Raw genomic sequence first — 24,373 nt, 5'->3', positions numbered from 1 at the left:
CGGCTTCGCGACTCGGTTGGCAGGATCTGAATAGCTAAAGAGATGCAGTGGCCGATTACTGAGCAGGAGCTGAAGACGGAGAAAATGCACTGGGCGAAAGTTGGTTGAGTTGGTTGGACGCGACGCGGGGGGGTGGAGGCGGACGACAGCCATGAAGAAGGAAAAAGCAAGCATGAGCGACGGGTGTCGTGGTTGTTGCGTGGTTGTTGCGTGAATGGAGACTACCTACATATTGACGTCGGTTTGTCAACGGCTGAAAGTGGCCTAGGAACGTGCTGACAGCGGTGGCCACAGGGCTCTCTGGGGATGCTCCCACGGAGTCGATGGCTTCTCTGTAGGTACCCAGGTGAGGTCAACGCATTGAGGTGAGCTGTGGTAAGGCACCTTACGATGTCACCTCATCTCATCACGTGCAAGGGAACCCTTCGAGGTTGCGGGAGATCAAAGAGCCAGAGCCATCTGCCGGAGCCAGAACAGGTCATTTCATTGGCTGCTGGGCATTTGTCGTCGGGACCGGATCCGCCTTCCCGGTTGAGCTAAGCCGCTAAGGTAAGCTGCCGATGGGGCCACGCATGGTCGAATGAGGAGGCGTCGCTCCCAACGACAGGTGCCCCCTAATCGCGAGTCTCCCTCCCTACCTCACCTTGAGCTCCTCGTGGCCGCCTCAGACGACACCTCCCCATCGCGACGTTATCAACCGTGAGCTTTCAGCAAGGCCATGGTCTTGCTGCCGTACCATCCTGCGCACACGACTCACCTGACCGCCCTTTGTTTGCTTCTTCACTTTGCCCGTCTGTCCCGCTGTTCCAATTCTGCAGTTGCCTATAATCCATCGCACTGACCACATCCAGGTGGCCAATTGGGGAATCACGGACGTCGCTCCCGAGGCCTGGGATCGCTACCGCCGCATGTGTCGAAGAAGGTCCCTTCTTTCCTGCATCTGCACCCGCCATACTGCCGCAGGTCGTAATCGGTCCATCCAACCGCCTTCTACTGCAGGTTTCACTCTGCATCGTCCAGCTGTAGGCTAACCTTGGTTTGCCCGCCTGATAGCGCCGCTTCGAAAGCTGCATATCATACCATCCACTTCGAGAAACCAGCGCTGCATCCATGGAATTGCACCCCCGGATGTGAAACCCATCACCGCCTTGACGTACTATACTTTGCGTATTACACACCCTCCTTTCCCCATCCGCGTACGGGCTCTGTGCCCGGTTGGTGTCTCGGTGCTACCTCCGGGCAAGTTGTGACTGGACATAGCTAGCTGCGGCTTTCAAACCAAGCAGTGTCGGGCATCAGCTGCACAAAAGCCTTCAGCGGACCTTCGTCTCCGGAGGAGGGACTGCCCCTCCTTTCAAACACGTCGGATCCCTCCCGCCACTCTCATCGAACATTGCTCAAAGTCGGCTCTACCCGGGCCCTATAGCAGCAAATATGGCACCTCGCCAAGGTGGCTATCTCCGCGTTCCGGGACAAGAAGAGGACCTTTGTCGGCAGCCTCGCCGCAGCCGATCCGGTTCCGCCGGCCGGAGGCTCAAGGCCTTACCCAGCGAGAAGCCGCTCCCGGCCCTTCCGCCGTCGACGCCCACGTCAGGGGCGGCCTTTGTCGACATTGATCTCGACGGCGGCGGCACCCACAGCTCACCCAGCAGCCGTCGTCGCGCCACCATCGCAATCGCTCTCGCGCTGGCTGTTGTGGGATGCATGCTTGCCTTTGTGGTCCTTGGGTTCGCCTGGGATAACGGCGGCGTGAGAAGGGGCCCGAACGCGCTGGACGGCCTAAAGAACCCGGACGATTGCCCGTGTAGGCCGGACGATGACGTGCCGCAGTATTTCAGGACGAGTCCGGAGCTGTGGGCTGGCCCGACAGCAACCGGTAGACCTGCCTTCATGGCGCAGACAAGAATTCTGCCGACGGGTACCTTTGTGCCGAATGCGCCGCTGCAGACGGACATCCCTATCGAGGGGATGGGGAGCAAGAATGAGAGTATTTTCAACATGATGGGGTAAGTCGAACGACACATCACTGGCGAGTTGGAAAAGAGTGAGTGCTAAACGTCCGGGTGTTTAGATATCTTACGCCGTATCAGCCGAGCCCTGGGTTTGGCGTAGAGGAGTACGCGCTGCCAGAAGGAGCCGACATTGTTCAAGTTCAGGTAAGCACGTCAGAACTAGCCAGGTGTGGACTTCAGTGGCTGTCTTTCCATGCCACGATGGAGGATGCTCAGTCTTGCTGACTCATGACAGATGCTCTCTCGTCACGGATCTAGGTATCCCACCATGGGATCCAATGTCGCCGATTTTGGGCAGCGCATCGCAAAGGCTGGCAAGAAGTTGAATGCCAAGGGGGCTCTGAAGTTCTTGAAAAACTGGAAATACCAGTTGGGACATGAGATCCTGGTTCCGAAAGGTGGGTTTGATCGAGACATGGTTTCCGTTCAAAGTGGCTGACTTTTTGTTCACAGGGCGTCAAGAGCTCTTCGACTCTGGTGAGTGACTTGAGACTAGACAGGTCGCGCAAAGACTTGCGGCATCAAGACTAATTGCCACTTAGGGATTTTGCACTCGTATATGTATTCGTCGCTGTATAATCCGAATAGCAAGATCATTGTGCGGACAACTGTACGTCGAGAGTATTGGCTACCAGGTTTCGGAATGCCGGCGACTGACACGCTTGTAGACGCAAGACAGGATGCTCAAGTCAGCCGAATACTGGCTAGCGGGTTTCTTTGGTCTCGAATGGTATAGTCGTTTACTTGATGCGGTTCGAAGTCCACAGCTGACTTTTGCATCAGGACTAAGAATGCCACTATCGAGGTTATCATCGAGCAAGACAGGGCGAACAATTCGCTCGCGGGTTATTTGAACTGCCCCAACGCCCGCAAGCAGAATGGAGGCGATGATGCCGCCAAGGTTTGGATCTCAAACTACCTGGCCAATGGTAAGCCTACCAGCTGCAATGCTTCGTAGTCATACACTCTGCTGACGCCCTCCTTCAGCTACTGCTCGTTTGCGAGATCTGGCGGAAGGATATGACTGGACCATTGATGACACCTACGCGGCTCAGACCATGTGTCCTTACGAGACTGTGAGTGAGAGAGAGCTTCTATGCGGGACACGGAAAAGAGTCGCTATTGACTGACCTTCAACACAGGTGGCCTACGGCTTCAGCGTCTTTTGCGACTTGTTTACATACGAAGAGTGGGTTGGCTTCTCCTACTCCGTCGATCTTATGTTTGCCGGCAACAACGCGTTCCAGAACCCCACAGGCGTATGTATAAATTCCACACTCCACCGGACAACCCAATATTGACAAAGCTGCAGCGCGCTATAGGCATCGGCTATCAACAAGAGGTCATTGCCCGCCTCCAGAACCACACTCTGGGCTACTCGGGGTCACAGATCAACGTCACATTAGATAACAACACGGTCACATTTCCGCTCAATCAGAGCCTCTACTTTGACTTCTCCCACGACACCAACATCGCCTCGATCCTAACGGCCTTTGGTCTGAAGCAATTCGCTCAGCTCCTCCAGCCGACGGAGTACCCGGGCCAGCACAACTTCACCGTCTCGCACATCACACCCTTTGGCGCCCGGCTCGACATCGAAATCATCAAGACCCCCAAGCCGTTTAAGACCGATCGATCGGGGTACGAAAAGGATGGCGGGGAGACCAAGTACATCCATTTCGTCTTGAATCAGAGGACCGTCCCCTTGGGTTGGAGTTTCCCGGAGTGCGACGTCACGAGATTAGACGGCTGGTGCGAGCTGGAGACGTTTTTGAACGTGCAGCAGCATATGCCTGAGCTGGCGGACTATGATAGGGCTTGTCATGGAGACATTGAGACTGTGCCGTACGGGGTGGTGTACGATGGTAGGCCCATGTGAGAATGGGAGCCGGAGCAGGGGTGGTGAGGGAATTGTGACGATAGTGTGGTTCGACTAATGGTTGTGTATATATATTATATTCTGGTTTTTTCAACAGTGCATTTGTGCCTATGTACCTTGGGGTTTTGGGAAGTTCTGAATAAATCATTGGTTTAGCCTCGGCGCATATCAATTGCTTTGATGTTTTCACGGTCGACCTGTGGGTAGAAAGGCGCCACGAAATCGCGCACAATACCATTATGTTATTTTTATATATATCTTGTTCCACGTCCTCTAAATATCAATATCAGCTGTGGACTGCATTAATCATGCAAATCTCCTCTTCATAGACGCCCCACACGGGCATGTCTTGATCGGTGCCGAAGTGACATGGTAAGAACGGGGTTAAAACCGGCCTATGCGGCTACTACTTGATTCATACTCTCACCTTCACAGTGATACTCCTAATTAAGAGATGAAAAAAAAATGTAATTTTTGATACAACAAGTTTCTAGCTTCAAGATGATATTCAGCTGGCCACAAGCTACACAATGTCTGGACACTGCTGACATTGGAAACCACCCGCTATCCTCAAGCAAAGACAGTCACTCACCCTCCACGTCCGCCGCCCTCAAGTGAAGACAACCGAGTCGAGTCACATCAGGAAACAATCCCCGCCTATTTTTTCAAGTGATATCATGACCCAGATATCTTTCATGAGATTAGGTCCGGCTGCGCGATGTGCGTCGTCTGCGTCGCACGGCTGCCGTACCGCCTCCATCTACACCTTGACGGTCTCAAGCCATCACATACGACCATACCCATTGGAAAACTCGGGATCCCGTCCGCTCTCCCATAGATAAGCTAATGAGGGCCGGATTAGTAGTTGGGTCGGTGACGACCAGCGAATACCTGGTGTTGTATGTTTTTGACAATTTTTTGACGTCTGTAAGTGGGTTTTATCCAAGCAGGGCACCTGCATCCATGGTGCTGTTTTGAGGCCACGCTACGTACATCATGGCATGGAAAGCCGGATGAGCCAGGCAAAAGGAGAATGTCTGGGGCTTGTGGAGCTCTACCATTCCGTTATAGCAAAGTTGGCTTTTTTTCCCCCTCCCTTGTGAGGATTTTGGCTGGAGTGGCATGGGCGGCGTCCTAAGCATCACCAAGCCTGTGAGAGTAGCAGTCATTGAGCGTGGCCGCGAATAGGCAGGTAACGAAAACATGCGGTGGGTTGCTGCAGACTTTATTCAACGGAATTACGGGGTAACACTACTAGAAAGTTTCCTAGTGGCCAAATTGTTTTGTAACCTTATTACATTAAAAATTGCCAGATGCGGAACTTGCTCTCCACAGGGTAAATCGTGATCAACAACATCACAAGTGTGCCTCATCATATATGCACCACTTTTCAATCATGCCATCCTAGAACAAATTTTCCCACCAAGGGTATCAAATCGCTAATCCTGTTTCCTAGAATCCATTTAATCACTAGAGGTGCTGGGACTCTTTGGCCCAACTGCCTCCGCCTCCTCTTGAACAAGGCCTCTGCCCTCGCTGTTGGCAATAGCGCTCTGCAACGCGCTCGTCAGATCGACGTGGAACAGCGGCCTGTTGAGGCCGTGGACGACGACACCCTTCCTCTTGGGGCCGGTTGCTTTCCTTGAGCCCGACGACACGGGGTTGATTTGATCGTATGCGCCACCGTCCTTGCCCGCCTCCTCGTCTCCGAATCTCGCACTCCTCGTGTGAGTCAAAATTTCCTTCTCATTAGCCTCCTTCTCCGCAACCGCGGCCGCCGACTCGGAACCTCCAATCTCGGCGACGCTGAAGATGGACTTCCACTGGTGCTGCGTGCCGTCGCTGCGATCGACAGGGTAGCCGAAGCCGGCGGCAACGAGCGCTCTCTTGGTCCACCTGTTGTTGATGCAGGCAATGTGCCAGTTCACTTTTTCGGGGGACGAATACCGGTCGAGCTGGTTGCGAACGTCGATGAGCTGTTGGATTGATGTCAAGTCGACATTGTTTACGGAGCTGAAGTCAAGGATGATGGCCTTGAGAGTCGGCCTGTTCTCCTCCTCGTGCATCTGAGCTTGCGCCTTCTTGGCCTTGCGCGACGGGCCGGGGTCATTCCAGGGGCGGTCGCCCAACCTTCCGTAAGACTGCAGGTTCGTTCGGCGTGTCCGGGCGAAGATGTAGTCAGTGAGATACTCAAGGGAGTGGCTGGCATTCGGGTAGTTGAAACCCTCGGAGAAACGGTAGATGAAAATGCCAGGATACGGCTCGTCCAGTGAGACCTCGGGATTGGATCCATCGCCGTGATCGATGGGCAGGAAAACGTTACGGGCAGCGTTGTCGCTAGCATTAAAGGTACCGTACTCGCCAATGACTTGTCGGTGGTCTTCGCCAATGACATGGTCGCCGACGACAGAGTGAATCTTGACCTTTCCAAGGAAGCGTCCCTGGCTCCGGAGAATGCGCCAGAGAAGCAACACGGCAGAGATACAGATTGTGGCGTAGATTCCGTTCTCGATGGAAGAGAAAATAGTGACAAAGACACCAATGAAGAAGATGACAACTTCAAGCGGGGAGACGCGCCAGAATTGGTAGACCGTGTTCGGCGGCGTAATCAGATCGCCAACGGCGTGGATGATAACTGCAGCCAGCGATGCGCTCGAGATGTAGAAGAACACGGCCGTAAGAGCGTAGATGGCAAGCAATACGATGAGACCAGTGATGACACCCGCAAAGGGAGTTCTGACGCCGGCCTTGGACTTGATAGCGGTACGGCTGAACGAGCCCGTGGATGGGTAGCCTCCAAGGAAGGGGGCAATGACGTTGGTCACACCGATGGCCACAAACTCCTGAGAGGGATTGATAGTGTAGTTGTTCACACGTCCGAAAGATTTCGAAATGGCGACGTGTTCGATGACCAGAACAATGACGCTGGCAGGCAGGAAAGGTAAGAAAGCGCTGATGAGGTGGGTGTCGATTTTCGGGGCGCCAGCATTCTGGAAACCTGCGAATTTGGTTAGCCTTGCGATAACGGCTGGGAGCAAGACGCATTAACTGACCTCGCGGGACGTCTCCCAAAATTTTGAACAGTGGGTTCGATCGTCTATGCATGTTGACCAACCAACTAATCATGGTGTAGAGAAGGATGACGAAAACCGTCCGGAGAGTGGAGAGGAAGAAAAAGAGCTTCGACTTCCGGGGGTATTTCTTGGCCAAGGTCGTAAAGATGAACCGCAGGAGATAGAGCATGGTAAGGGCGGTCAGGCCCATGGCAGCATCTATCTTTGTCTTTGGCAGGGCCTTGAGTGTGTTGATAAAGACAAGGTAGGTAGCATCTCGTGTGTTGACGCCCTTGATGCCCAGTAAGGTGACCAACTGTCCAACAGCGATGCTGATGGCAGAACCAGTCATAAAGGCCGACAGAGAAGTCAAGGAAATCAAGTCGACAATCCATCCCATGCGGATCAACCCGATGAAGAGAATGATAGCGCCAGCAATAATAGCTAGAGCAGAGGCAATCTGGTGACCTGCGTACTGGGGGAAATCTGCTTGGACATCGGTGATGAGGTTACCAACAACGGTAGACATCACGGCCACGGGCTACAGGTCTGTTAGCAGTGTACCGAAATATTTCTGACGGATGATCACATACGCCGATGGTAATGTCCTTGGATGTAGCGAAGAACCAGTAGATAATGACACCCATGAAGGACGAATAGAGACCGAACTGAGGATCAAGCTTTGCAAGCAAAGCGTAGGCCATACCCTGAGGCACCACAACAGCTCCAACAGTGACACCGGCGACCAAGTCACCGAGTAACCACTGCATGTTGTAGTGACCAATCCAGTTGAGGAAGGGGAAAAGAGACCGAACGTATGCGAGGACTTCATGGCCGTCGGGAAGGATGTCAAGAAGCCACTCAGCTGTTGTTGGCTCCTCCTCAACGAAGGTGTCTGAGGACTGAACGGAGAAGACGGATTCGCCGCGCAACATCTCTTCGTTCTCAGGTTTCTCGAGTTTGATGCCCAAGACCTTGGCCAGGCCGTGGCCAATCTTGGTACTTGTGCTCGACATGATGGTTGATCGGACCGGAAACCGTCCAGGAAAGACTCTGAAGGTTACTTGTCGAGCTTGTGGCTACAGAGACGAGTGACACTCAAAACCTGACCCCTGGTTTGGAGAAGATGTCCCAAGGCTATATAGGATTCCCCGGGGATGGTCACCGTGCCACAGGCCTGGGTCAACGGGGGTCGCCGTGGAACTTGGCGGTCGAGGGTGGGCGACAGGAATGGGAACCAGGGTGTGTAGTGGGCAGAAGCTAATGGTGCAAGGCGTGACTAGAACGCCTCCAGTCCTCGAAACTCGACGGTGGTGGCGATTTAAGGCAGGAGGTGCGAAATTGTCGCTACTGAATGGCCCTTGCAAAGTTGCGCAATCGGTCAAAGGGACATTAATTGGTCGAGGCCCTCGAGGGGTCGACTCGGTGATGGGCGAGAGAGTTCCCAACTCAGAAAAATGGCCGTAATTCGGCGGCGTGTGAAAATGGCGACAGAAGCGCTTGCGGCTAGCAGGAAGGGATTAGGAAACCTTCACGCAATAGTGCCGATAAGATATTTGTATCGTGTGGCCTGGACGGTCTTGGGTGACTGATGGGGTTATGCAAACTGAAACAGAAGCTCTTCAAATCTGCCGGAAGCTCTTCGAAGCTCTTCTGAGGCTCTCAGAAGCTCTTCAACATGAGCTGAGGAAGGTAGGCAGACAAGCTTTTAATTGACTGCAGAAACTTCGCTAGTGGAGTGCCAAGGGAGGCTCTTAAGGTATTCCTGCTTGACGAGACGATGGATCTCGTGGGCCAAGAGATGTGGCACCGGGAGGACGGCGGCAGCCAAGAAATGAGCGGTGCGAAAGAGCCGAGGAAAGGTCGACGGCGAGAGCGAGAGGGAAAACTCTGACAGGGGGAGTCTGAATCCCTCAATGGCGCGGATTTAGTAACAACAATGTTGGTGTCAGCAGAAGCTCTTTGTGGTGGTAGGTAGTATCCGCACTCCTCCCGCAGTGTCGAAACCGGGGCGATGTCGCCATCAAGTCTTTGCCATTCAAAGCTTAGTTGAGGCGGCCGATGGAGTCGGCACATGCTGCGAGCCCAATTATCATATACCCACAAGACAAGGGATCTGCTGCGCTCTCTTGCAAACTTGATATCGAATTGGTAATATCAGACGGGCTCGTCCGAACGATTTTCAATAAGCGCCATTGGATAAAGTACTCTCTCTCTGTATTCACACCTCAGCGAACATTTTCCAGCCATGATCAAGTGGAGTAACGGGTCATGCGAAAGATGCGGTCTCGGAGGAGCAGTCGCGTGGTTTCTCTCGCTCTCGGCTTGGCTCACGACGCGGCCCGTCTCAGATACAGGAGCACAGGGAGAAAGCTCGGGTTTCCCTAGGCCAGACTGCCACGATTGGAGAATGCTAATGCTCATCTGTCGTCAGTCATGGAGCCGGGCTAGGCGCTGCCTTGCTAACAGACGTAATGAAATGGAGGGGATGAAAAACCAGAGCTGAGTGTGGCATGATGCACAATACCAAAGTGTTCCCAGTTTGTGCAACACATGTTTCCACGGGGAGGAGACGAGTATCCAAAGAACTACCGCTTTTGGGACGGCACCTACTAGTCTGACCAATGGGGTTCAGCTTCTGCAACTGGGCGATGGTGCAATAGTATCCTTGTTTGAGGTGATGGTAAAGTGGGGTGGATGGCTGCGGAAATGCTCAACATGGTTGGACCCTTCTGAGACACCTTCGCCTTGACTGGTTGCTTGTCTCGCGAAGTGTGGTGCGAAGCTTTCGAAAGTGATGAAGAGCTGGGTTGGCCCTTGACTGATTCGGACCAGAATCTCAGATGGCCATAATCATCGGGACGTGTGATATTGCACCCTTCCTCGTGGTCATTGGACGTGGCGAATCAGACCCGTCGATAATGACGGCAAACTGCGAGATGCTCGAAAGTCTGGAGAGACAGTGGATCCTCAGCCCCAGGCGAAAGACGACGGAATGGGGATCTGGGACAATCTGCTGCAATCTGCGGGAAGAATCCCCAACTACGGATACCTGGCGTCCCGTACTGGAGACTGGAGTTGCCCATTGCTAACAGGATCCGTAAAGCGGATCTGATTACGGATGGCCATCGTCATGGCTCAGCTCGGACCAGCAGCTCAAGACGCAGACGCCAAGCTTGCGACAATGCTGACATAAGACATATTGAGCTCGGACCAGTTCATGAAAGACCGAGGTCTAAAGATTTTCCGTACCCGGCTCGGTAGAGCTGCGCCGCCAGGTCCGAAGACCTGCACGATCCAATGTGAGGTTGGCTCAAAGAGGAAGTTCCAGATCAAGTCACCTAACCTTACTATTAGTATTAAGGTAATCCCGTGGCTGGCCCCAATTTTCCAGGTACCAACTTCGAGGTCCAAGGTCAATTACCGTAGCATTCTCGCCTCCTGAACGACTCTATCGTTGAAGGCTGGAGTCATTAGTGGATGATACGGGTGTTCAAAGCTTGAAAGGGGATTGTGTGCCAACTGAAGGTCTCAGACTTTCAGCTGGCAAAGCTGGCCTGATGCGCCATAACATCAGCAGCAATGGTAGCCGTGGCGGGCATATTGGAATTGACCATTCAGGGCTGGAAGCGTACCTATCGTTGAGCTGTTGGTCAATGGGGAGTTTGGGACGCGAAAAAACACGGGGCACTTGACCGACGCGAGTGCTCAACAGCCCCTCTCTCCCTGGGCAACAAGTCGGGTTGCCTTAGTCAGAAAACAACTCTAAGCCGCCAACATATGCAATGCTTGTCATCTACACCATCGAGACTGCAATCACCAACCTCCTCCTCCCCGCCACGGGCCAAAAATAGCATCCCACGAGGTGTTGGTCACGTCGCTACGCCTGTACTTTGCCCCTATTTTTTTTTCTCTCTTCTGGCGATTCCCGATACCGCGCCCTGCCATTCTTCAAAATACTCTTCGTATAATCCGTTGTATTACCTTGGTGTCCCTCAAAATAGTGAACGTAGCCGGTCCCGTCCTCCATTCGCAAAGATGCCGCCGAGTCCACCAAGAGATCCTGTCGCTCACCCGGCGCACAATTTCGTGCAGTCGCAAGCCAAAACCACCGAATTGCTTCCACCACCCTCGCCGCGTACCCATCGCCTTCGCAAATTGCAATCCGCGCATAACCTTGGCTCCAAAGCTGCCCTTCAGCTTCAGCCCCTTCATCAACCCTCTTTGATCGCGCAGCAGCGCTTGACACAGATCACACAGAGAAACATATCTCCTACGCGGCGCGACCCGAGTTCCTCTTCCACAATGACACGACACACGCGAGGACGATCCAACAGCGATGCGCCAGCGCCAGTCGTTCATCACATGAATGCCCTGGCTACCAGCAAGCGCAGCATGATGGGCATCAGCCCCAAGTACGCAACGATGTCTCTACAGCAACTTATAAAAGAGGGCCCTCCCGAGGGAGAGACTGTTGAGGCTTTGGGCATGGCTCGTCGCAAGATTTTGAGCGAGGGTATCAAGAGCGATAGCGACGGCATGGTAGCTAAACCACACCCTTCACAATCACTCAGCCTGGAGACAAATGTTAACTAGTTACCTCACAGTCAACCTTGCGCATATATGTCTGGCTAATCCTGTTGGATACTCCTGTCCTCCCGACCGATGACTACCTGGGCCTGATTCACCGTGGAGCATCCCCGGCCTACTCCAAAATTCGCAACGACACCTTTCGTACCCTCACCACTGATCCTTTGTTCAGGAGACGTGTGAGCGAGGCCAGCCTGATCCGTCTTCTCAATGCCGTAGCTTGGCGTCTACATGATGCGCGGGAGGAACAGCGAAGGGAGCGACCCAGTACCGGCAGAAGCTCTACATCACAAGACAGCTCGACATCGACGTCAACAGCCACAGCCTACTCGCAAGATCCGGCGTTTTCACCGGGTGCCAGAAACCGCGCCAGGGCTCTGACCTTGACGACAGAGGGCTCTGAATCCAGTCATGCTGCGGAACCAGGAACCTACGTACAAGGCATGAACGTGCTGGCGGCGCCATTTCTGTACGCAGCAAGGAGCGAATCCGAGGCCTTCGTCGCTTTCTACACATTGCTTACACGCGAATGCCCTGGCTACATCCGCGGTGCTATGGACGGCGTACACAAGGGCCTGGCTCTGGTTGACAAGGTCCTTGCGACAGTCGACTCGAAGCTGAGCAGCTATCTGCACTCCAAAGGTCTTGCGGCTGAGATCTACGCCTTCCCCTCGGTCCTGACGTTATGCGCCTGCACGCCTCCGCTTCCCGAGGTCCTCAGACTTTGGGACTTCCTCTTTGCCTACGGGCCCCATCTGAACATCCTCTGTATCGTAGCTCAGTTGATGGGCATGCGGGATCAGCTGATGAGCTCACCAAGGTATGTAATCCAGTCCACTGAAATTCAACTATGTATGCCAACAATCAACCAGCCCCAATAAGCTCTTGCGTTCTTTCCCTTCGCTGCAAGCAGACAGGGTCATTGAGCGGACGCTGTGGATAATAGAAAGAATCCCAGATGACACCTACGTGGCCATAGTTGCACACGCCCACTGAGCGTTTGCACCTGTATCTCGAACAAAAGAGATGAATTGCGTGGAGACTATGACTAATGGTAGAGGAGTACCGCCTCAAGAGGGTGGTGAATACTCTTTAGGAAGGGCGATGTCTGATGAATGTTGAATGTTGAACGACGTGTACTTGTACGATGAGACGACCTTACGACTTGACGATTGAACACCAAAAACGGGAAACGAGATGGGAACTTCATGAAAGAGCGCCATGGTAGTAAAAGGGAAAGGATAGCACGGCTCAATGAGACATACGGGAAAAGGAACAGGACACTCGCATCGGGTGGCAAATTTAATTGATACTTAGGGTTACAATCGAGATCATCTACCATTTATTTCACCACGAAGAGGACAAATACTCGACTGATCTTGTCGTAATAGGCTCTTGTCAATGCTCCGTCGTACCACAGAACGCTACGCAATCCCGGGCTCGTAGAAGAAGTTCGAGATGGTACCTGAATTGCCTTAGTGTTGTCTACCACGTGACAAGTAAGTCAGGTGAATGCTTGCGATTCCAGTATAATCTCTTGACGACAAAATAAAGCGGCAATGGCTGTTGTGGACAAATCGAACCGAAGAAGATTGGGGCTCGAAGAATCCGGGGTTAGAAAACGGAGCGAGACAGACAATACCGATACGTAGACGGAATTAGAGGCGTAATAACCACCTCATCTCATCCTCTTTTCCCATTGATCGTGCTGACTGGGGCCCAGGCGGACTCTTGCATCGGTGTTGTGGCCTACATCGCATGGCAACGAATGCAGGCCAAGCCTGGTCCCTTCTCGCCTGATGAATTGCTTGCAATAATCCCGTTCGAGGCACCTCGGTGAAGTCCATGATACTATGATCCGAACTGTGTCGCATGCTGTATCGGCAGCGACCTCGACCGCTCCCTGTTCGATCAAGCTAACCCATGGGTACTCGTTGTATGATATAATCATCATGAGTGACTGATTTTGGATTACATTTCACAAGAGGCATTACAAGGCAGATTGAGCGCCTTCCACTCTCCTAGCCAGCAGGTGGTAACAGATTTGAGGATTCGTAGTAGTTCTTTCATATTTACGACTCTTGAAATGCTTTCGTGATACGTGCATTCAAGGTGTTGGGAGGAGTACTCTCAACAATGGTACAAAACGCGGGCTCTTCTTTCGTCTAAGAAGCCCGGGAAGGAAGCCCTGTGAGATGGTCATTTTCCTCTTCTTCTTCTTCTTCTTCTTCTTCTTCTTCTTCTTCTTCTTCTTCTTCTTCTTGGAGCACAACCATGTATCCGTGTATGACGAGTAGCTACTTGATGCTTAAGGCTCATCCATCAAAGATCAAAGTGAGCGGGGATGGATTAAGCTGCAATAGCAATTTGATGACACACAATCCTGGACGGGCTTCTTGCTTAATCTTTCCGCCGCCGTAGAACTGTTTTCATTGTCTTTGCTGGGAGGCAAAATTGTTCAGCAGGAGTGCTCATTAGCCTGGCTCCCTCAGACCTACGTACAGAGAGACTCTGTGCTTCATAATGCACGACCAGTTGGTACGGACAACCTTTCGCAGACGGGAGTGTCTCGCAATACCGCAAGCTAAGAGACTGGGAATAGAGGACACTAAGTGGTCTCAATATCGGAAATCCAGTCCACGACTTTGTGTGAAGCGATATGTTTCGCACGAATCCAAAGCCCCAAGGCCTTAGCCAGCCTCACCAAATCAGGTGCAGAAATGGGACTGGTCTAACCTGAATTGAACCGACTGCATTGGCTCATCAAAGTAATCTGTTGCCGTCATTGGGCTACTAAGGTATCTAGTCACCTTGCTATCATTTTGCTGTTGATGAGGTCGCGTGGTAGCATTCCGTTGCAAGTCACGTAGGTGGTCTCTCTACGCAAGCAGCGAGGCTCGAGCAGGTGAAGAGTGCGGGTGGTCGTAACCACGATCAACCCGAAAGTGTCACTCACGAGGCAATTCAAGGCACGTTCATTCGCGACGAGAATTATCTACTAGGCGGGATCATCACCGATAGTCGCACTGCGGTTGGCGCATCGACGCACGCACCATCACGGCTACTGTTGTCCCCGCAACAGGGCCCGCGCCATCGAGCCAGACGATTGATGACGATGAGCACGGGAGAGCCCAGGGCTAGACGTGGAGGGTTCAGGTGAGTGCAGCTGTCCCGTCCTACGCAGCGAGGGATCAGCGGCCCAAAGTGACAGCGGCCAATGAGTGTTAACAGACAGGGGAGGGAATGAGCTCTGGCTAGGCCGTGGCTCAGCTGACGCAGTGTCTTGGGGCTATCAGTCAGCAGTTCTCTTCTGCTCATCACACCAGAGGCTGAAGAAGGATGAAAAGCAGCGGAAAATGGCGAATCGGAGTCGGAAGAAACCTGCTCAAAAGGACGGCGGCTTTTCTCTTCAGAGTTCTCGCAGCGTATTGGGGATGAGATTGGCTGCTTCCCTACTATATCCCGGACCCGAGCAGGTATCGTCGTCATAACAAAAACGATCCAACAAAAGGGCGAGAAGGGCGTGGCAATGTACGGTTTGGCGGCGAAGGTGAGGGAAAGAGGCCAATGATCTCATCGTTCGACACCCGACAAGTGATCGCGGGATCGAGGGTGCGGAACGTTGGATGTAACTTTGGTTGCCGTAGGAAATACTCCGCGCCGTAAGTCGTTTCTGCTTTGTCGATTTTGTGTTCTGTTTGGATGGTTCAGCCACATTTAGGTAGCATCGTCTGCATGAAGTGCCACCCCAATGATTTCCAATTTAGGTGTCTCGCCAGCTCCCGGGGTTACAAAAAGGGCACTAGTATGGGGAGCTAGAAAAATTATGGCCGAATAGGGACGGACCTGGCTCCGAGGTGATTCGTCACGGATTAATAGCTGACCAAAGTAGAAGTGTGGAATACCCAAGACGAAGTCGTTTGTGGTTTGCGACGGAGCCGTTCCTATCCCTTCATTGGCCTAGTGACTGACTCGTCCTTGTGCCTACTTCGATGTTTTGCCTGGGCAGAAAGTTGGTAACCATGGCCGTGGGTTTCTTGGGCGCGATTCGGTGAGGACATTAATTAGTCAGACCAATTCGCGGTCTGAATCCCGGTGGCCGAACAAAGAAGAGCGCTGCCTTCTCCGCCGTGTCCCTCAGAAGTTGTAAGCGAAACTTGTGCGGTGGATGCTAGCCGCTCATCAAAGAAACTTCAGCCTCAGCCCAAGCGACTTCGGAACTGGTTAAGGCAAGGCAGAGCGGGCAGGGCACAGCCAGACGAGGCTCCGGTGGGTTGACAGAAGACAAGCATCATGGCGGGTGCCTGGCAACGATGTGTTGATTATAGTACGGATACCAGTCGTCGTGCGGCCCGTCTGGAGCTATGCTTTCTCCGCTGACTCTCTTCTTTTCATTCATCGTCGTGTTGAGAGGCGATTGATTGTATTGCGGCTCAACAATTGGAAAGCGAGTGCTGCTAAGAACAAATCAGCCGAAGCGATCGATCTCGTTCTCATTAGCTTCATGCTTGGGCGAGTCGATCCGGAAAAAGGTCAGCTCATCGCCTGCACAACGCTGAGGGCGTGTTTAGGTACAATCAAGGTAGGTACTCCCGTCCAGGCCTGCGGAGTTTACGCAGGTAGCCCCGTAGCGGGTAGGTTGTGAGGCGTTTGTAACTGGAGAGCTCTTGGCCAGGTAGGTTCCTCGGCAGGCCATCAGCCACGGGCGCTCCTCGTCTCCTGTCGTCCGCTGAACCACACATGCTGCTGCGTGGGAGAGAAGAGAGGGGCGATGAACCAAGGGCACCTGGAGCCTGCAGCTGGCAGCCGTAAGCAGGGCGAGCGAAGATGGTGGGACGAGGGAAGCAAGTATCGATGACTTTGCCATCGGTAGTGCGGATGCAAAGCCACGTCGGGTTACGAGGTAAAAAATGGAACTGGGACCTGATGTTCCCTGCCCGAGAACCTATGGGAAGCCATCGAGTGGGTACTAGTGGATACGGAGATGGACTTTTTAGCCACTCGCGTGTGTCCCAGACTCCCAGCAAAGGGAAGAAGGGGAGGCTGGGGCATGGGGCTCTTGATTTTCTTGCACAGCCACCGCGGGGGCTGACCGGCCCTTGCTTTCGGGCTCCATTCTCTCAGGTATCCTTCCCTTCCATTTCCCTCCTCCTCGCCATTCAGCCTGGTTCCTGTCGTATTGCTCTCATGACCATTAAGTACGGCCCTTCGTTTTCGGAATGCCGCAGTTGTTACGGCATGTCGAGCTCAGAGCCGGCGCGAGGCCTGTTTTCTGTTGACCCAATATTGATTCTGATGGTGTGGCGTCGGGACAGCCGCAAGATAATCCAAATATGCATCAACAGAGCGTGGCGTAACCAGAGAATGCCACAGCGGACTGATGGAGGGGAAACAGAGAGAGAAACAGTGTGTGTATGTGCGCGCGCGCATGGGTGTGGCTTAAGAAGAGTGTATGTCTGTGTACAAGGGCTGGGGAGAAGCCGCCTGGGAGAAGTTGAGGTGGGTGGGCAATGTATCGAGTACACTCATTCCTCGATATTCAGCTACAAGTATCCCGTACTTCAGTCAGCTCTGTCGGGTACCATAAGGAGGTGCGATGGGGTACCTATCGCGCCGGGTATGGAGGCAAGGCAGGGAAAGGGAACCTGATTGTTGGGTTCTGGGAATACCTGCCTTCCATTGCCTTACCTTTGGTAGCTGACAGATTTAAACAACAGCACTGGCGACAGGAGCAGTCAGGACGGATCATGTTAAGAGTTCCGGTTTCCTCCTCCCGTCGTTGGGTCCTGTCAGTTGTCTCTCAACGTCGCCGCGCTGCCGCAGCCCGAGAACGGACTGCCTTTCCATATGTAAGTAGGTAGGTACCTCGTCTCGCGGCGGCTTACCTAAGCTCGGCAGGCAGGTAGATACGGATACCTCTGTCGTCCAGTTCCTCAGGTGGTAAGGTAACGTGCGGCCGCCCCAGTGTGTGTCCGTACCTCCCGCACCCGCCGCCCGCCACCTGTTGTGGCAGAAACCGCAAGCCCCAACTCGCCCTCATTCGCAGACGCCGTCACACCTCTCTCACTCGACTTTCTGACCATTTGCCTTACTCTATCTTGCTGCACCCGCCCTCCACCCTTCCCTTTTCCTCCAGCTTCTGCCACACTTGGAATTCAGTTCTCTTTTCCCTCTTCTTCAACATCGCTACCGCCAGCTAAAATCCCCTCCGCCACTGGATTTGCGCGCGTCTACAATCTCAAACGAATTACTCGCCATCGAGACCGGCTTGCGTCAGCCATACTTCAATCCCGCCCAACTCGGTTCCGCCACATTCCACCGCGACTCGTCCGCTCGTCCCGTCAAATTCGGGGTCGTTCACGAACAAGAACCGCCACGTGTGGCTGAACAACTCAGAGCTCCCATGAATTGTCATTGACCATCAACAACGACGACGCGGTCGCATCGGAGCTTCCCTTTCCAATTCAAAACCCCAATTAATCGCTTGATGCTTTCGCCCGCTCATGGCCTCGGATAACGGTCCCATTGCGACCGAAGCCCCTCTTCTGGCAGCGACGACGCCGGTCGCATCAGACACTTTCGCGCTTGGGGGAGATTCTGCTCGCACCAAGTCGCTCAAGAGGGCGCGCGAGTCTACTCCTACTTCGCCCACGTCTGGTGTCGACCCTCCCGCCGAAGGCGCCGTTCCCCCTGTCGCCCCTTCCATCGACTATCCCTCTCCCACGAAGTCCGCTCGCTTTGCCTTGGCATCATCCCGAAGCTCACCGACACCATTGACAGCCGCCGCCGCCCTCGAAGCTCTCGAAGAGGAACGCAAACGCGAACAGCGCCTCAACCCGCCCGCCTCAAGTGACAACCCAGTTCATTCCGTGCTCTCCGTGCTTGCCGGTAGTGTCGCCGCCATGAGCCGACCCGACGAAGCACCGCAAGCTCCTACGGCTGCCATGGAGGTCACCAGCAAGGCGCCCGAACCTGTATCAATTCCACAGGTTAGCAATGCGCCCGCAGAAGCCGTAGAGATAAGTCCGCAAAGCGCAGCGAGCGCAGCTAGCATTGCAGGCGCTTTGGTGACGGCCAGTCCAGGCCCGATGGAAGTCGATCCCAAGATGAGCGAACAATCTCAACAGCCACAGCATCAGCCCCAACCGCCGCACCCGGCCCCGGTTCACGATGAAAAGAATACGCCCGGATCACTTTCATATCCGGGTTCGCTCCAAGCCGCCGCCATGATGCCCGCACCACCGGCGCGCGGCATGAGTTTCCCCATGCCGTCGCCTGGACACGACTCTCCGACTCAATCCGGCAAGAAGCACAAGTGCCCGTTTTGCGACACGGAGTTCACACGTCATCACAACCTCAAGAGCCACCTGCTCACGCATAGCCAGGAGAAGCCGTACATATGTCAGGAGTGTAACATGCGCTTCCGACGCCTCCACGATTTGAAGCGTCATAGCAAATTGCACACAGGCGAGAAACCCCACATATGCCCCAAATGTGATCGGAAGTTTGCCCGAGGCGACGCGCTGGCTCGGCACAGCAAAGGCGCCGGTGGCTGTGCCGGCCGCCGGTCCAGTATGGGCAGCTTCGACCAGACTGACGACTTGGATGACCCAAGTATGCATGATGGCGATGATTCAATGGCCGGCATAGTGTATGCCAACGAAGAAGACTTGACGGAAGAGGAGAGGCGCCTGAGTTTACCGAGCATCAAAGCGCAGCATATTGCAGGTGGACCGGGCAGCATCGATGGATATAACGCTCATTCGCGTACCTATCCGCCAGCAGGTCCACGACCCGGCACTGGCGGGCTCTACCCGCCCAATGTTGACCGCGGCACAGCAAGTTCAACCACGTCTCCAAGCATGCCCAATAGCATCGCTGGTGCTCATACACCGAATACGAGCGTGTCTTCCGTGCCCGTAAGCGGCGCTTCTGTCTATTCACAAAGTGGCATGACAGAAAGTCCGAAACCATTGAGCCCTGGGCACGACACAAACAACATTGCTAGACAACGTTCGCCAAGTCTGACTCAGCAGTTTCAACAGCAGCAATTTGGCCGCAGGCCTTCTGACAGGAACACTTCGCCAGGTGAGTTGTGTTTCCCGAAATTTGCGCCTGTTGTTCGATTATGTGCTAATACTGTTTTGTAGCGTTTGCTGCTCCTGGATCACAGACCGGCGCGGCGCCGACAGGAGCCGCTCATGCCCGTGGTTCCAGCGGGACGCAGCCTGGAAGTGGGGCCGAGAATGGCGGCAACATGTTCGCCACGGACCCGGGCGTCTGGGCGTACATCCAAAGCCTTGAGGACAAGGTCAAGCAGCTATCAGACAAGGTCACAGCTTTTGAGAAGGCAGAAAGCGCGAAGCAGGCGCAAATCGGACTACTGACGAGCGAAGTCACTGGGCTCAAGAAACAATTGGAAGCCCGCGGTGACGAAGCAACGGAGGTCAAAGCATAATGCAGCACACGCAGGTACAAACGATGGCATGTTCTCAGCTGTCGGCGCAACCTATCACCTATGTAACAACGACGAAATGTTTCTGGTGGGGAGCAGGCAAGAGGGTACCTCATGCGGCGGCAGCAGGAGGACAAATTGGCGTTTTTCACTCATTGTCGGCGTCTTGATTTCTCATCTCTCGTTTATCACACCAATGTTTCTGCCTCTCTGACCCATCAGTTAGCAGGGCGACCCGTCGTCCAGGGGGAAGGCGTTTTATTCAGGGGCACTGGTAGAAGTGCACGGTGGACCTCGATGTGAAAAAAGTTTTGAGTTGGTCCGTCGTTGGAAAACGGGCCGAGTCTCATGCCATGTCCCAGGATTTTCTTGCGACGGGCTTTTCCTTCTTCATTCTGGTAGTGTTTTCCTGAGGATGCTGATACCAGCTCTTCCCTCTTATGTATTATAGCGGTTGTTGCAGATGTCTAGCCTCGTGGCCGTAGGTCTTCTTTGAGAAGACAGAATAGTGGAAATTCAGTGCCATTTTAGACCAACGTCACCGTCTCGAAAGGTCTATCCAACCTTGACATCTAGCGACACTTGAATGGAGCAGATTATATCCGCGTGAATCTGGCGGTCTCGGAAGTTGATAGGAATGGGACGATCCGGCCTAGGCATCTTTCTTTGGTTGACATGGTCGGTCACAGTCACGGTGATCAACATCCGTTGTTACAGCCAAAACCATTCAATCTCGGCACATGCTCCTGCTTGCTCCCCCCTTCTCTACTACTAGACTAGAGTCGTTGCGATAAGTCGTCACAAGGGCCTATGCAAGGGATAATCGACTCACGATGGCGTTCCAACAAGACACTGGAAACTGTTCGGGGTCGACATTTACCCCCTTCGCTTCGGATACAACATTCACGACTCACAAGACGAGGGGCGATGAGAAGCCATGCTATCAAGCCGAAGCCAAAGCCCGGAAAGAGCTTGCGGCTGTATTCGCAGCAGAGCCCAAAGACGGGAGACTGGAAGAGCTCCAGTCGAGTTCGAGAGGGAGCGACGTGGAGTTTTTTTGGCCAACTTCTTTAATCATTTTGTTTATAAGGCACCGCAATGCTTTCCCGCCAAGTACACCGCGAAGACACTCACACTAGTGGAAAGAGGTACTCGCCCTTTGCTTTGTGGCAAGGGATATATCAGCTTGGAAGGGGTGGGAAAGGGAAGGGAGGAAAGAGACAACCGCCAACCCCCTGGATCGCGATTACAGAGCCTGACCCCTCTCTTGAGCACTCTGGGAAAATCACGAGGTTGCAAACGACCAGGTGCGGGTGGTTGTCAGAAATCCCGTCGATTTGGTACGGACTTGCGCCTGACTCAACGGTTGCGCCATGGCGGCAGCCATTTCGCACAATCAACATGGATCAAGCGACGGCCGCTGACCAAGTGTCGCCGGTAGTCGTTGGAATGCTTGCCCCTCCATAACAAATTTGTCAACAATGGCCAGCTGGGCATCAAAGAGTGAGACAAGAAAGGTAGTCCTGTTCGGGATGCCTCATTGACCGTCGACGCTATGTCCACGCCGTTGTTGACAACACCTCATGAGTTACATCGTGCCTGGCTGGCAGTCAAGCCCGTCAGGCTCTGGTTGCCATCTTGTGACGGGGCAGAAAACGGCGCAAAGACTTGCATCATGAAAAAACAACAAGGCAAATGCGCCATGCGCGGGCAACGGTGCCATGTCTCGATAGCTGTCGCCAGCGCATGATTAATAGATTCGACGAGCCCAAAAGTCGAAAGATTCAAGTGCCGCAGCCGCCATTCCTGTACCTGACAATGAATCACCTCCTGTTTCCGACCGATGTCTCTGGTCAAAACAACGGCGGTCCCGTCCCGTGAGGCTCTAGAAGCTGCGAGGTGAGCGTGGGCCAGAGCGACGAGCAGCACTTGACCGTGGTGTGGAGAACCAAACCAAGAGTCGGGCGGGTCTGGAATGCATTTTCAGATAGCGTGTTTTCGCACTACATTTGCGAAGTGATTGGACGAGTCTCGTGTGTGGTTTGGCGTTGTTTTGATCAAAGTCGCGTCGTTCTGCTGGTATGGAATGGACGCACGACAGGAATCTCTCGGCCTTTGAGTTGGCGCCATGACAGATTTCTTCGAAGTTGCGGATGAGGGCCCCGCTGATGTTCAAAATCACGAATTCCAAAGTGCGACGTTCGGTGGGTAATTGCTTAGTGACGCGACTCCAACCACCAACTGGGTGACTACTTTGTAATACCTCTTTCAGCGGGAAGTGGTGGAACATTGATCGAATGAGATTATTGTTGATGCCGACCACTTACGCAAGCCCAAGGTAGCCCGCGGCACTCTCGAGCCGATGAGGGGGAGGGTCTTCGTGTACTATAGTACCTAGCAGCCAGCAGGGCTCGTGACATGATTCTCTTGGTAGATGGCCCTTTGAAGTTGGAGGGACTTTCCTTGCGCCTCTCGCGATGGCCGAGAATCGTGCAGGCCTAGACCCAGAAGGCTTTCGATGTTTCAACGTTTCAGGTGGGAAGGTGGTGGCTGCGCGGCCACAGCTTTTTGCTCTAGCGCAGATCGATCGTAACTTCCGAAATTGTGGTGTGGATTTGTGGACGTCATGGCCGAAATGAGACGAAAAAAAATGCCACGGCCCAGCAGGCAAGTATACGTAGCCTGTTCTCTCTCTGTACGGGACTAATTAGTCATAGCTAGGTGATGTCTAACGGGCTGAAGCCTCAGAAGGGTCGTGATTGAGCGAGCACGCGCTGTAACTACGATCAAAGCTTGGTTGGATATCCGTGTTCTTGTTGTTACCTCGCCTTGGCGACCATAGCGGCGGTGAATGGATTCGTAGTATCCGTAGCGGGTCAAGAACCAAAAATCGTCGTAAATAGCGACCGGTGGATATCAGGCGATGTGCAACGCTATGGAAGCCATTGGCTTGGTTCAGCGGTGAGTTCGTTCCTCGTCGTTGATCCCTCGGCCCATGTTGTTGCTTTGAGAAACCCTCTGAATGCCTGTGGGGGAGATGAGCGACAGCCCGGCGAGAAGCCGGAATCTCTCGTTTCCCCATTCATTTGTTCTAGCGGAAGCCTGGAGCACACTAGCATTTGTCACAATAAGGTAGTCAATTTAACGCCGTCGTGATTGTTCACATTGGTTGCCGGAGAGACTTGCTGAATCTTCAAAGAAGCCCACGTAGCACCGGCGGTGGGGGGCTAGCTGGATGGGTGCATCGCGCGCTTCAAACGACATTCTGCAACGAGGTTTCTTGTGCTTTGGTGGACTGACAATTATCTTCGTGGGCCTTATTGGACGCTCCTTGGACTGGAGCTTTTGCTGCAAAATGTTCATGCGTCAATCGGCCAAGGATTCTCCAGACGACTTGAACATGTATCTGTACGTGCGCAGGAAGGGTTCATCGCGTATCTGTACATGACCCTGGGCCGTTCATCAGTGGCGCTTGCTGGACTCCAGAATTCAGAGCTCTTCCCGCTGATGGGCAATAGGGGTAACTGGGGTCGTAAGGACGTCCGTCTCTATCCGTACAGCGATTGTCAATGGTAACCGTGCAAGGTCGCTTACAGCCGAATCTCATATGAGCGCTTGATATCAAGCGTAGTAGCGCACGGTGGCTGCAACACGGCGTCAAAGAAAGCCGAGATGAGCAATGGATGGTTGGAGTCTGGAGAGGACCCATGCCAAAGGGTACCATGGCACCATGGTCCATGACTATCGAAAAAGGGCGAGTTGCCATTGCTTGAGATTATACTACTTTTCTCAGCGAATTAAGACCTGTGGTGACGACTACAAAGGATGAGGGTGACGACGATAAAAGATCAAGTGATAAATACAAAGGAGACAAGCCTGGCGAGGGGTAATCATGTCGTCGACTTTTTTGGCAAAGGCGCTTGGTGGACGGTAAATTGCTTCGCGATATCGAAATTAAGCAAAGCTGCCAAAACCCAGTCCATGATTAGTGGGAATAGGGATTGATTAACCTATGCAGGGTTCTTTAATTGTGCCAAGGCAATCTGATTCGACTGGTTGAGGTCGTCAGAGACCAATGCGGAAATCAAGGCCGTTGATTGAGACGGGGACTGGCTGGCTATGTTGCATCAAGGACAAGGTTCTGACTAGGATCGTAGTGTAGGAATAATCCAGTCGAATGGTCGCATGCAATGACAGCGATGATCGTCATTCGGCCGACCGGGCTTGTCGAGCTCGAGCTGGGCATTTCCGCTGCGATGCATCTTCGTCCCTGGAGTGAGAGTCTGGGCCTTGTAAGCAACATGACCGGGGATGATATTGTTGTGCACACTGCACAGTGGAGGAAGGGGGAAAAAAAGAAGAAGAAAAAAAAAAAAAAAGGGGG

At 53.5% G+C, this 24,373-nt stretch overlaps 5 protein-coding genes across 5 annotated transcripts; 3 read left to right on the top strand and 2 right to left on the bottom strand.

The window, feature by feature from the left end:
• Window positions 1-1,434: 1,434 nt before the first annotated feature.
• On the top strand, window positions 1,435-3,891 carry CORC01_14157 (histidine acid phosphatase; the record flags this gene model as incomplete). Its single annotated transcript, XM_022625768.1, has 10 exons — window positions 1,435-2,006; window positions 2,072-2,156; window positions 2,248-2,410; window positions 2,466-2,489; window positions 2,555-2,622; window positions 2,681-2,742; window positions 2,796-2,941; window positions 3,000-3,088; window positions 3,155-3,271; window positions 3,325-3,891. The coding sequence occupies 10 exons, from the start codon at window positions 1,435-1,437 to the stop codon at window positions 3,889-3,891; spliced, it is 1,893 nt and encodes a 630-aa protein (XP_022467726.1).
• Window positions 3,892-5,354: 1,463 nt separating this feature from the next.
• Window positions 5,355-7,960, bottom strand: CORC01_14156 (sulfate permease; the record flags this gene model as incomplete). Its single annotated transcript, XM_022625767.1, has 3 exons — window positions 5,355-6,889; window positions 6,945-7,485; window positions 7,538-7,960. 3 exons carry the CDS (start codon window positions 7,958-7,960, stop codon window positions 5,355-5,357), a joined length of 2,499 nt encoding a protein of 832 aa, XP_022467725.1.
• Window positions 7,961-9,556: 1,596 nt separating this feature from the next.
• CORC01_14155 (uncharacterized protein) lies at window positions 9,557-9,664 on the bottom strand (the record flags this gene model as incomplete). Its single annotated transcript, XM_022625766.1, has 1 exon — window positions 9,557-9,664. One exon carries the CDS (start codon window positions 9,662-9,664, stop codon window positions 9,557-9,559), a length of 108 nt encoding a protein of 35 aa, XP_022467724.1.
• Window positions 9,665-10,982: 1,318 nt separating this feature from the next.
• Window positions 10,983-12,530, top strand: CORC01_14154 (TBC domain-containing protein; the record flags this gene model as incomplete). The annotated part of the gene is made up of 3 exons (XM_022625765.1): window positions 10,983-11,486; window positions 11,552-12,354; window positions 12,407-12,530. 3 exons carry the CDS (start codon window positions 10,983-10,985, stop codon window positions 12,528-12,530), a joined length of 1,431 nt encoding a protein of 476 aa, XP_022467723.1.
• A 5,507-nt stretch (window positions 12,531-18,037) lies between these two features.
• On the top strand, window positions 18,038-19,992 carry CORC01_14153 (uncharacterized protein; the record flags this gene model as incomplete). Its single annotated transcript, XM_022625764.1, has 2 exons — window positions 18,038-19,622; window positions 19,685-19,992. The coding sequence occupies 2 exons, from the start codon at window positions 18,038-18,040 to the stop codon at window positions 19,990-19,992; spliced, it is 1,893 nt and encodes a 630-aa protein (XP_022467722.1).
• Between the last annotated feature and the right edge of the window lie 4,381 nt (window positions 19,993-24,373).

Source organism: Colletotrichum orchidophilum (genome assembly GCF_001831195.1).
Source record: "Colletotrichum orchidophilum strain IMI 309357 chromosome Unknown Scaffold_244.1, whole genome shotgun sequence".
NCBI lineage: Eukaryota > Fungi > Ascomycota > Sordariomycetes > Glomerellales > Glomerellaceae > Colletotrichum > Colletotrichum orchidophilum.
Note: the sequence above shows the minus strand (reverse complement) of the source record. Positions and strands in the feature narration are given on the sequence as shown.